The sequence below is a fragment of the Mus caroli genome, unplaced genomic scaffold, assembly GCF_978045245.1.
Source record: "Mus caroli unplaced genomic scaffold, Mus_caroli_1 scaffold_12, whole genome shotgun sequence".
In the NCBI taxonomy this organism is placed as follows: domain Eukaryota; kingdom Metazoa; phylum Chordata; class Mammalia; order Rodentia; family Muridae; genus Mus; species Mus caroli.
In genome coordinates this window covers 74,853,136-74,866,475 of record NW_028227267.1, presented here as the reverse complement: position 1 = coordinate 74,866,475, position 13,340 = coordinate 74,853,136, and the positions used below count along the sequence as shown (strand labels likewise).

Sequence of the window (13,340 nt, the reverse complement as noted above, 5' to 3'; positions counted from 1 at the left end):
TGATAATTCTGATGGTGTTTGTTAGCTAGGCAGTGAGTTTTATAGGTAGGTACCTCCAATTCTTTATTAAAACTCTTATGACTTTCATCTTGGATCACAAATACAAGAAATAATAGATATGAAATCTGTAAACGGCAGTGCAGGTCTCTGTCACTGGTAAGAGATAGATAGCTGTTAGCGAACCCTAGCCTGGATTGTGTCATCGATTGAACTCCAAGCACCACTGAGTTACTGCTCTGTCCCAAGTTAGCAGCAGAATGAGTGAGGCTCAGAAGCATGGCTACAGCCCCAGACACAAAAGAAGATGCTGGTGTGATTCAGGCTAGGTTGCCATGACTCCAGACAGTTCCCTCTGATTCACTTCTACTTAGAAACGCCTTTCCGTTGGGAGCTCAGACAGTGTTGTATAGAATGAAAATTATCGGTAGACATTGGTTCTCCAACTTGTCTCTACTTTCGAAATCACCTGGATTTTTTTTTTTTTCGTTTGCTTGCATGTTTTGTTTTTTAAGAATTGGTACCTACCTCTACCTTCATTGGATGAGAGAGCAGTTACTTGTAAGCTGAGATTTGAAAAGCAAGCAAACCAGAAGATTGTGAGATATAGAAGGAGCTTGAGGGATCCTACTTAGGTCCACCATATATTTAAGTAGTCTTTTAAAAACCTGTATTTTATTCTGTAAAATTTCATACAGTATATTTTGATCATATTCATCTCCCATCTTTCTCTCCAGTTCCTTCCAGATATACCTCCCACCTCTCTGCACCCTCCCAACTTTTTGCTGTCATTGTCTCCTCCTTCTCCTCTCCCCTCCCCGTCCTCCTCTTCCTCCTCTTCCTTCTCCTCTCTTCCTTTCTCCATTGTGTCCAGTCCATGTTGCTTATTTGCGTATAGCTATGGAGCCAACCCCTGCAATGATTGACCTACCAGGGGTTACACACTTGAGGAAAACTGACTCTGCCTTCCCCAGGATCTGCTTGGTTAGGCGTGAGAACTCATGAGCCCTCCCTGCACATGCTGAACTATTCACGGCTTCATCTTGTGCAGGTCTCCCACAGGGCACTGGTGCTGCCGGGAGCACATGAGTACAGTCCCTGGGTTACATCTGAAGACGCCACTCTGCTTCAGTCTGCCCACTCATCTTTCCTCTTCCTCCATTTTCCCCGAGTCTTTGTCTGTAGCTATCTCTGTGGGGTGCATGGGATGGTGGGAATGGGAGGGATATGGACAGTCCTATTTGTAGCTGAGCCTTCCTCAGACCTTTATTCTCTGTGATTGGAACAGTTGTGGGTTTCTGCATTAACCACAGGCCATTGCTGAAAGGAAACTTTTCTGATGAGGTCTGAGGTCTGCACTAATGTGGGGCTTGAGAGACTGATTTTAGAGGGTAGTTTGACATTGTATCCATTTAGCAGAATAACAGCCGGTGGGTTCACCCCAGGGGCCTATCAACTCTCCAGCCATGGATTCTTGGCTAGGTGTATAGCACCTGCTGGCATCTCCTCCTGTGGAGCGTGCTTTAAAGCCAATCAGAAAGTGGTAGGTTCTCCTCCACAACACTGGGGCCGCCCGTGTACCTGTGGATATATCTTGCCACACCAGTCAGTATTTCAGTTCACAGGGTTCACAGCTGGGTAAGATTGTTATTGATGGTCCACCCACTCCAAGCACCCCTGCATAGCCCTTGCCAGTTCTACGAAAGCTAACTAACAGGATGATTTCTGATCAGAACCAACTTGACTTCTTCATGCCTGTGATGAAAGTATATGGTGTGCCTTCAGCAATAGGGGCCTTAACATAGAGTTCTTGTGGTCAGCCAAGAACTCACAAAGAATTCAATTGGCCTACAATCTCTTGATAGTGTTTGATTGTGTATCTGGTTTTGTTTTTGTTTTTGTGTTTTAGATTGAGTACCACGGTGTTACAGTCTCATAGGATTTTATACTTAATGCTTTATCAGACCAATTCATTCTCTCTCTCTCTCTCTCTCATCTTACTTTGTAGCCCAGTCTGAATAGGGAGCTCACTATCTTGCCCAAGAAGGCCCCAAATTCAAAACATTTTTTTCTGCCTCAGCCTTCCCTATTTCTGGGATTACAGAGTCTCCCTCCCCACCCAGGCTGAGATATTCTTGAGTCTTAGAAGTGAGTAATGGTGTGGTTGGATTGATGATTTTGCCAGTAACTCACTGTTAACCATGCCTACTAAAGGGGATTTTGTCTACTTTCCTAGGCACCGTTTAAGAAATCAAGTTAGATGCCATTGCTTGGTACCACATGGTTTTCCACACATGTACATCCACATGTTTCCTTTCCTCCCTTACAGACTCTTCTGACCAACCTGATTTGGCCCCCTGCACATACCTAGTAAATGACCCATGAGCATATGTGTGTGTCAGTGTCTTGGTGGCTGCTGTAGTTTGAAGAACACTAGTTCAGATGTGCATGCAAACACTGAGTGTGTATTGGGGTGACAGGAAGAGAGTTAGATAGAGAGTCGGGAGCCCTGTAGGATGGGTAAGCCTCAGATCCTTTGAGGAAGGTGCAGCACAGCCTCTGGTTCCAGAAACTTCCCAGACTTGCCTTGACAGATGTAGGAAGAAAGCCCCCTCTCCCCTCAAGTGTGAAAGGAGTTCTGGCCTCCCGTTAGGACTGGGCTGCCTGTGATCCTAATGAAGTCTGAGTCAGGTATATTTTCAGCTAAGAAACAAATAATTTTCTAAATTTGCCCTCCCTCAAACTTTTGCCTTGCAAAATTTGGAAAGACATGAGGCTGGAGTGACGGAGAATAACCAGTCTGTTAGTCAGCCCTACAGCCGTGGGCTTTTTTCCCCACATGGGCAGTGGGGAGGAGATATAATGTATGGAAGCTGGCTGATGGTGGACCCTGGAGGGGAAGGACCAGGCTTGGTTTGCTGGCCGAGCCAAGCTTGGCGTAGCCCAGACAGTGCGGGCTTTTTAGTACCACGGCTGCAAAGCTAGCCATTTTTGTTCCGCATCATTTATGAAGAGCTGATTTTTTTTTCTTTCACACTGACTTCTTAAGAGTGTGGCTTTATGATAAGTAGATTCTCAATTGTGATTAATCACAAGACCTGTGCTTCAGAATAACCGTAGCGTTTTTGTCTGAAGTATATGATGCTCTTTGCCTTCTCGTTATGGCTCGGCTTTAATGTCTTTAATATAGTCTTGATTGAAAGGTGGAAGTTGCAAGTATGCATTCTTCACTTCATGAGCACGTAAGGTGCACCGATGACTAAGCTATGCAGCCTTGCTGGAATCCTTTAGAACAGAAGCATCTTGTCTAGTTCTGAGATCTCTACGAGCGTTTAGAAGTCATCGCCGGCCTTTTACATTCATGATGGTTTTAAAAGGTCTTTAGTTTTGCCTGTTGTCCTATGCTTTACCCAGAATTCCACAGAGATCAAGATCAAAGCATGAGATGACACCTAAAAGGAACCCTAACACACAGCTAAAGTCAGATAAAGGCTAGAGGCAGTCCTTATTCGGATAACATCAGTGAGCCAGGGAAACATGGAGGTTTCTGGAGGCCGTGCCAGCCTCCAGAGCCAGGAGTGTATTATGATTTAATGGTACCTCTCTGCCACATTTGATGAACTGCCCTAGCAAAACATTCTGAAGCAATAAAGCATCCATTTGGCTCCCCAGTAATGAGAGAGGCCTTGCTCTTTGCATTAACTATTTATTCAGGAAGAGAAGTGACCAACTGCTAATAAGCTTTACCCGAAGAAGGTCGTTTAAAGCAAGAAAATGCGAAAGCGAGGCTGTCTTCGATTTCATGTGCAATTAACAAAGACGCAAAGCAGAGCAGTTGGTGCCCCAGTGCCACGTGGCCCCACACTGGTCTATTTAAGTGCACAAGCCTGTCAGCAGTAGTAGGAGCTTTTGGGCTTCAGGAAGATGGTGTAGCCTAATAACAAGGAAGGACACCATGGCTGGTGAGTGGCTCAGATGGGCTCACGTCTCTTGCTTGTAACCGTAGACTTGCTTAGATGAGCGGTGGCTCAGCCCCCTAGTTTCCTCTTTAGAGAATGGTCCCCTTTTCATTTTTCATATAGATTTGTAATCCTTGTAATCATCCCTCATGAAATCTGCTGCTTGTATTGTAAAATACTTATGGTAATACTTACTAGTTGATCAAGAGGTTGGACTTGGGGAACTTTTATATTTGCTGTACAAGTGTATCTCTAACATATTATTTGAAAATAATTTTCTTGCTCTTGTACCATAAGTATATAAACGTACTCACTTCTTGCAGTGAGTGCTGAGGTCACAGTAACTTAAAGGCAATGTGCATGATACTGTATTTATAAGCACAATGTCCAAATCTTATTTTGAAATACCTTTGGTGCTATAACAGCAGGAGTTTTCCATTCCACCTACTTTAAAGTCCTTAATATAATTAATTTGCTTTTTTCCAGTGTCATGAAAAAAATGAAGTCACAATTATTTTTTTTTCTTCAAGCTAAACAAAGGATTTTTATGCTACGTCTTCTGGTGCGCTCTGACTAAAGAGTAGCACTGTAAATTTCTGCCCAGTGAGAGGGACAAGCCTTCAGATGAGTCTGAATTACATAGGAAGCAGTACGATAGCAAGTTAGGGATGAAATTTAAGCCTACTTTTCTTTTCATTTTTCAGTTTAAAACTCTTTTCCCTATTGAAACCGATGTTTCATTTCAAATTACTTCAGAGCATATTTAAAACCAGGTTCCGAGATGCACTCCGTGCAGTAAGACTGCCGGTTTATTTGTGGGAGTCATCGTCAGAAAGGGCTAAGAAGCCTGATTACTAGCAGCAGCTTCAGAGACCAGCAGAGACTTCCGAGGGACCATCCTTTCCTGGAGATCACACAGAACAAAACTCATCTGTGTTCCAGAGGTTTCTCTTTCCTTCATCAAGGACATAAAGACTTAGAGCATGGAACTGTCTTGTAAGAGGCTGGGTTTTTAAAACCCCTCCTGGTTGGTTCTTTATGATCATTAGATCGAACCGTCCCTTTCAGATCATCACTCCGTTCAGAAGGCTGATGCTATGTGCTGAGAACAGGAAAGAGATGGAGGACTGGATCAGCTCTCTGAAGTCAGTGCAGAGCAGAGAACCCTATGAGGTAAGGCACCACCTACTGGTTTCCTATCCTAAGAGTAGCCAAAGAGCTAAAGCTAGCCCGTGAAGAAATTAGTATTGGCAAGCCCGTTAGAACCTGTTTAGAGTAGATTTTGTTTTTCCTTGAAGTGCTTCGGTGTTCACAGTAACAGGTTGACAGTTTGGTAGCATTCACAATTTGCAAATAGTTGTCAGTCTGTAACCTCGCTCTCCTGTTTGCCAACTCTGACTGAACATTGTCTTCGTAGGTGGCCCAGTTCAATGTGGAACATTTCTCAGGGATGCATAACTGGTACGCCTGCTCCCACGCCCGGCCCACCTTCTGTAACGTGTGCAGAGAGAGTCTCTCTGGAGTGACCTCCCATGGCCTGTCCTGTGAAGGTACTGTAGCGGTCTGCATTTGTGTTCTGCCAACGGCTGACGTACCATAGACACCTTATCTAGGGCACTGTGCCACTGTGAAGGAGGCAGCTGGGTGGGAGCGAGGCCTGGGAGTCTTGTTTAAATCAAGATGCAAGTTTTGGCCGGGCGTGGTGGCGCACGTCTTTAAACCCAGCATTCAGGAGGCAGAGGCAGGCTGATTTCTGAGTTCGAGGCCAGCCTGGTCTACAAAGTGAGTTCCAGGACAGCCAGGGCTATACAGAGAAACCCTGTCTCGAAAAAAAAAATAGATGCAAGTTTTGTTGTAGCTCAGTGTTGGACTCCACACATGGAACTGATTTGAGGAAATGCTGTTGCTCAACAACAAAATTCAGTGTTCTCTTGAAGGAACAAACTACCTCTGTCTACTAAAATCCCCTTGGGCTTGGGACATTCTAGTTCTCATTGTTGTAACTGGCCATGGCGACCAGTGTATACGTTTCTGCCGAATTCCTAATGGTTATTTATATTGCATTATTTGAAATATTTTCCTTCACTTATGGTTCATTTAAATGGGCATCATCTTGTCATTTCCTTTTCTTTTGTGTCCAGCCCTGGGGATTGAGCTCAGAGCTTCATGCACGTCAGGCAAGCATCTTCTGGTGCTAAATCACACCCTCCTGGCATTGTGTATGTGAGGTTCTTTACCGTTCTCTAAAAACAAGGTCCAGGCTAGCGTTGGCTTTCTTTTGCTGCCTTTTTTTTTTCTGCTGGAATTTTTAGTGATAAGATGTTATCACTTTGTTATCTGGAACTTACTTTGTAGACCAGGCTGGCCTCAAACTCAGAAACTAGAATTTGGGACCTGTGAGGACCAAATGCAAGCCTGCCAGTAGCCAGCAAGGAAAAGCACATGACTTCTCCAGTGGGGAAGAATGGAGCATGTTGGGTACAATTTTTGGAACTGTGTGTAGGACGAGTTTAGCTTCTTCTCAAACGCCGTCACATCGTAATTGTGCACACACACAATTAGTGTTTACGTTAAAGTAGTGATCGAATCCCACTCACTCCTAATGGATTCCAAACAAAATCTGAAATTTCCCTTGTCAGCTGTTTACTGACTCCACACTGAGTCTGGGGCTAAGCTCTGTGGTCTCACACTCTTCCTCAGCTGCCCGGTCAGGCTGGGACTGGGCTTAATGCACAGAAGCAGAAGTCAGATAGACTCACTGTAGAAAAATTAAAACAACACTTTTCATAGTCTCCTAATTTAATTGATCCCAAGGAGTAACTATCCTTTACAGTTATTTAAATAGTATCCGAACAAAACAAGTGTAAGCAGTAACTTTTTTAAAAAAATCAATAATGTCAAATATATAAATAAGGATGCTTGTCTTAACTACTGTTTAAGATTTAGGAAGGTTCAGCATGGTACAAACTAAATGTTGGAATAAAAGCCGTTATTTTACCGCAGTATTTGTGAAGGTTTTGTGGGTTTATGTAATGACATTATAGGCCAGGGGATACAATGTTTTTCAGCCCTCCCTGGAGAGACTCAGTTGTCACCTTACAAAATATAGGTGAAGAGGAGTCACCTGCATTGGTGACCACAGCAACAGTCAGGCTTGTCATTGCTTGTTATACAGGGCTGTGAGTCTCAAGGCCCATTGCAAAAAAGCACTTTATTATTACAAAGCTCCGTGCTTGTTTTAAATGATCTGTTTCATATTTTTAATTTTGTTTTTTATTAGTTATATTATTTATATTCCAAATGTTGTCCCACTTCCCGGTCCCCTCTTCATAAGCTTTCTACCCCATTCCCCCTTCTCTTTGCTGCTTCCCCACCCACAGACTTATAGCCAACCATTAGACTGAGCCCAGGGACTCCAATGGAAGAGTTAGGGGAAGGACTGAAGGAGCTGAAGGGGATTGCAACCCCATAGGAAGAACAACAGTGTCAACTAACTGGACCCCCCAGAGCTCCCAGGGACTAAGCCACCAACCAAAGAGCTGTTTCATTTTTGATGGCAAGCTTTTGAAGTACTGAGGGGATTATATAATTTTTACTATCTTATATATTCTTGCATGGAACTCCCTATATTTCAGACTGGCCTGCCTCTAGCTCCTGAGTGCTGGGATTAAAGTGATAAGCCACAGGCCCTGCTGTCTTTGTGACCATTTCCCAAGCTGCCTGATTGTTTTCTTAAACGCCTCTGGATCATCCTTCCCAGATGACAGTTTCAAACTGTTAATATAAATGCACGGCAATACAAATGCCTGAAATATTTACCTCAGTGAATTTTCTCAGATGAGACACATCCGAAGTGGGGAAGCTTCACCTAGAGTGACGGCGGTGGGATTATAGGCTCTCTGGCCACTGATTATTTTGGGTGTGTGCAGGTAGTTAAGACTGCTGGATCTTAAACTTAAAAAAAAATAACCTGCCTTTTAAAAATGCCACGATGTAACTTCTTTTTTTTTAAATTAATTAATTAATTAATTTTTGGTTTTTCGAGACAGGATTTCTCTGTCTGGTCCTGGGTGTCCTGGAACTCACTTTGTAGACCAGGCTGGCCTCGAACTCAGAAATCCTCCTGCCTCTGCCTCCCAAGTGCTGGGTTTAAAGGCGTGCGCCACCACACCCGGCTCTATGCTGTAACTTCTTTAACTTTTTTATGATTATTATTATTATCTTTTTAGTGTGTAAGTTCAAGGCTCATAAAAGATGTGCAGTGAGGGCAACAAACAACTGCAAATGGACCACGCTGGCCTCCATCGGGAAGGACATCATAGAGGACGAGGATGGTGTAAGCTGTGGCTCTGCGTCTCGGGTCCCCCTTCCCCCCTTCCCCCCTCCCCCCTTCCTCCCTCCCCCCTTCCCCCCTCCCCCCCTTCCCCCCTCCCCCCCATCCCGTGAGGACCACGGCCCCGCCCCACCCCCACCCCACCCCGCCCTGTGCGGACCACAGCCCCGCCCCGCCCCCGCCCACAGCAACTCCTTTCGCATTTGCTCTTGGCAGAGCATAATGACAGTTAAGGGGGAATGTGGGTTATTTGGGTTCCTAGGAATGTATCTTGGCTGGGTTGCTGTGAAAGACCTTTCTCTGACATCCCAGTTGTCTTCGATGTTTAGTTGAGATGCTCATTCTGCAAATTCTGGGTCTCCTCTCAGCAGCGCCCCCTCCAAGCTTCTGGTGCATCCAGCATGTGAAACTTTTGGCGATCACTGTCCTATAAGTCTTTCTGTGACTTTCTCTTCCGCTAGATTTCTGCTGAAGTGAGCCTCTGCCCTTTCTATGCGCACCTTCAAGATTCAGGAAGGCTAGATGGTCCATAAATGTGAACATAATCAGTGAAGGCCTCTCAGGACACACAGGATTGAGTCTGTACAGGAAGAAGCCCTTCCCCATCTTTTTCAGAATAAGGGCGCTGGCCTTCTCCGCTTCGGGCTGACCATCACTTCTTCCTATCCGCAGGTTGCCATGCCTCACCAGTGGCTCGAAGGCAACTTGCCAGTGAGTGCCAAGTGTGCAGTCTGTGACAAAACCTGTGGCAGTGTGCTTCGCCTGCAAGATTGGAAATGCCTTTGGTGTAAGACAATGGTAAGGGTGAGAGTTAGTCTGTACTTTTAAGTTAGCATCTTTCCCTAACCAGCTCGTCTGTGTGGTCGGGAGGCAAAGCAAATCATTTCAGGCAGAGCAGACCTTGGTTGCACACACATCCCTTTGTGGCATAATGGTACTCAGTCATGTATTTGAAGTATATTTTCTCTAGCATGGCAGTGGCGTGTGCATATGTACATGTGTGTGTTTATACAGATGTGTGTGTGTGTGTGTGTGTGTGTGTGTGTGTGCGCGCGCGCGCAGGCTTGCACGTGCATGTTTTCATTTATTTCTCTCCGTGGTCTAAATGGCTCATTCATAGAGGTTGCATGTTTTACAAAAGGATTCCTGTCTCATACAGGTTTTCTATATTAATTCTATCACATTGTAGCCACAATTTTCAGCAACCCATCCTGCCCCCCCCCCGGCTCCGCCCCCCAAATTAAGACATGTGGTACCCTCAGAAGGCTCTGCTCCAAGGTGCTATTATTAGGTTATCGTTGATATCCAAAATGTCATTTTGCTGCAGTCCTGGGTCTGTCCTCTGACACAAGGCCAAACTCAGTAGGTGATGCACTGCTGCAATTGAAGTTATATGTCTGTTACATAAATAAATAGTTTTAAAAGTTTGCTTATGAACCAAGGGATAGTTTCCTTTCTGTGAGATGTTAGAAGAACAGGGTCTTTGACCAAGTGAGGACAGCCAGTGTGAGGAGGTGTCTGTGTGCAGTGTGCGGTGCACACAGAGAAGGAAGGAGGAGGAGGGAAAGGAGGAGGAGGTTGCATTGCAGGGGCAGGCAGTGGGGTGCACTCAGCTTGTCTGTGCTGACCCACTGCAGCAGGGACTGCCTTCCCCTGGGCTAGTTGTTCGGCAGTGTTTTGAGTCTTACGGTATTTTAAGTTTGGAAATTAACCCCCACCCCCAACACACACACACACACACACACACTTTAAGTGTGTAAGACCCATCGCTTTTGTTAAGTGTGAGGCAGATCGGCAGAAAGCACACAAGATGTGGTTCTGATATATTGACTGTATCAATAATGAGACTGACTTGTAAATGCTACAGCACTTTAGTCCAATCTGCTAGGTGGCCTGCGCTTCTGTCCGATTTTAAATCTAGCTTGACTCTTTGTCCTGGTGCTGTGGCCTGTTCTGTCCTTCTGTCTTATGAACCGCTACATGTGGACTGCTTTCCTTTTTTGTTTCATCTTGTCTTTGGTAGGCTTCTGTTGCTGTGATAAGGACACCATGACCATAGTGAAAGGAAGGGGGGTTCATTTGGCTTTTATTGCTCATCATGGTCCATCACGGATGGAAGCCAGGATGAGAGTGTGAGGCAGGGAGGATAGATGTGAGAACTGAAGCAGATTCCAGAGAAGAGCTACACTGGCCTGCTTAGCCTGTTTTCTTACACAGTCCAGGACTATCAGCCCAGGAGTGACACCTCCTACTGTGGTTGCCCCCGCGACCCCCATCAACCAACAATCAAGAAAAATGCCCTACAGGCCAGTCTTACAAAGGCATTTTCCTAATTGAGGTTCCCTCTTCTAAGATGCCCCTAGCCTGTGACAAGTTCTCAGAAAGCTAACCAGCCCAACTTCATAATGTGTAGACTGTAACAGGTGTCTGTGCATCTCAGTAAACCTCTAACTCCTAAAGCCCTCTTAAACCATTCCTTGTTTTAAAGGAACACTACACACAACAACATTAAAAAAACACAGATTTATTATTTTCATTGTATGTATGTGCACTCTGTGTGTGCCTGGTGCCCATGGAGGCCAGAAGACGGCTGTGCCAGATTCCCTGGAAGTGGAGTTAGGGGAAGGTTCTAAGTCCCCTTCCCTGTGCTGGGGACCGGGCAGCTCCTGCTCTCAGCCACTCCCCGTACCTCCAGCTCCTGGCACAACCTACATTTTAAATCTTCCTTTCACCTGCCATTTCTTTTGGGGGGCTCAGTGCTCCTTCCGATTCCTGCTGCCTCTGTCAGCATTTATTGCTGCTTCTCTCCTCTGGGGCTTAGCTGTTCATTTCTGACTTTTCGAAAGCACATCGATATGTGCTGAATGATTTCATAGAGGCTTTGTACAGGTTGTCTTCATCTGCAGTGTGTGTGTGTGTGTGTGTGTGTGTGTGTGTGTGTGTGTGTGTGTATGCATTTAGAAAAATAGTATAGAATGGCATTGCTGTTATAGGTGATGCATGGTGGCTTTCTGGAATGTCTTTTTTTCCCTGTTCTTCCCTGGCAAACTTAACTCTGACCCTAATTATTTCTGCCCTATCCCATGTCAGTTACACATACTGGCCTCTCTCGCCGTTCCCTGAGACAGCTCTCTTGGCCTCATATATCCTATATGCTTTCACTGATGGTGTGCTTGCTATTTGGCCTTTGGATGAGTCATTGTCCATGAGGATGCCCATTGCTTGCTACCATCATCTAAAGGGCCAACAGAAGCCTGAAGGTCTACCACCCTGGTGGTTCGACATGTACTGTAATGAACAGAGTCTGTCCATGTTAGCCCTGCTCTCCCCAGGCAGGGTTGCGCAGATCTCTTTCTGTGTTGCTCCACGATTCTCACACATGTTTAATTTTGAAACTGTCTCACCAAGCAATGGTTTAATCTCAGCACTCAGGAGGCAGAGGAAGGTGGATATCTGAGTTCCATGCCAGCCTGGTCTATAGATCGAGTTCAAGGACAGCCGGGGCCACACGGAGAAACCCTGTCTTGGCAAACAAAACAGAACACCCTCAGAACTACCTGTTCATGTTAATTTTTCTAGAAAACATTTTTTGTTAATGATTATGTCATAGTTGAGAATTGTCCTCAGATAGGTCATCAGGAGAATGAAAATCTTCATTACATTTTAGTTATCCTCCTGAAAGGTTTGGCTTCGTCAATGCATGTATGCCTTAAAGGACCAATTAAATAAAGCCATATTAAGTCAGTGTCTGTGGAACGTCTGCTTGACTAGCTGACATGTTTAAAAGGCTCTGTAGAGGGACACACAGCTATTCTGAGAAGCCATGCTCCACCATGGTGAGGTAACCCTGGGTTTCCTCGCTCGGAATGTCTCTAGTTGGCTTGAGTTTTCTGCTTCTTTCTTGCAGGGCAGTGGTCTAGCTGAGGAAGGAGTCATGCATGTCCTTGTATCAGCACACACAAATACATAAGCTAAGATAAATTAGACTAGAAGGTTGTAGGATCACTGCAGAAAGAGCTTGCACATGGCAGATTTTATTTATTTTTATTAAATTTTATGACCATGACATTGAGATACTGTCCCTCCATCCTTCCTCTTTCTTCCCTCCCCACTCTCCCTCTCTTCCTCCTCCATATCATCTCTTCCTGCTTCCCTCCACTAAGCATGCACTCACTACATAACACTTACTTTAGATAACCAGAGGAGTAGACTGCTCTGGGCAGAGTCACTCACATACAGTGCAAGCTTGTTTCCCAGACGAGTAAATACACCTTCAGTGCTTTCCTAAACACTGAACATTTTGTGATGGTGTTGATCCTGAACAAACAGGACTGTTGGGGTCATTTATCACGCGTTGGTTTGTTGTTTTTACAGTTCTTGAAGGTTTCTTTGTTTGTTGTCAGGTGCACACTGCCTGCAAAGACGTGTACCATCCCGTCTGTCCCCTGGGCCAGTGTAAAGTCTCCATCATACCTCCGATTGCACTAAATAGCACAGACTCTGATGGTACGTAGCAGTAGTAAGTATGTGTATTTCTAGCGTATTTACTGTTGGTTGAATTTCATATGATACATTGTAATTGACTATTCTGGTCAGTTTTTATAAATGCTGGACGGTATATTTGGTTGCTTAATTAGTTGATTCTTGTGATGCTGGGCATAAAACCCAGGATCCTGAAGAGCTAAGCATACGTCCAACCACAGAGCTACATCCCCAGCTCAAATGAATATTTTGAAAGGAAAGTTGGAGTGCAGCCATTAACACTTTGGCCAGATCGTTGTACACAAGACTTGCAGGGTTTTTTTTTTTTTTTTTTTTTTTTTTTTTTTTGCCACATCCCAACGAATGAAGGGGGACCGTCATTTTGTACTGAACTCCTGAAAGGTTAATGTGTGTGTGTTCTCTCACCATAACTGAAACTGCCCATTAGCATGGGCTACTATTAAGATTTGCTCTCCTGTCATTTAATTGCAGGAATCTGTATTCCTCTAAATGCATTTGCTATTTCTAGAATCTGGTGAGGGCTTAACTGTAAATGCAGAGGAGACTTT

At 44.8% G+C, this 13,340-nt stretch overlaps 1 protein-coding gene across 6 annotated transcripts in view; it reads left to right on the top strand.

The window, feature by feature from the left end:
• The window catches only part of Dgkh (diacylglycerol kinase eta), a 170,176-nt gene that overhangs the window by 103,823 nt on the left and 53,013 nt on the right, over nt 1–13,340 (top strand). For all 6 annotated transcript variants that reach the window (XM_029469092.2, XM_029469093.2, XM_029469095.2 and 3 more), the window contains 5 exons: nt 5,025–5,129; nt 5,374–5,506; nt 8,186–8,292; nt 8,962–9,087; nt 12,693–12,795. In XM_029469092.2, the coding sequence (XP_029324952.1) occupies nt 5,025–5,129; nt 5,374–5,506; nt 8,186–8,292; nt 8,962–9,087; nt 12,693–12,795 (574 nt within the window). The remainder of the gene's footprint in view (nt 1–5,024; nt 5,130–5,373; nt 5,507–8,185; nt 8,293–8,961; nt 9,088–12,692; nt 12,796–13,340) is intronic.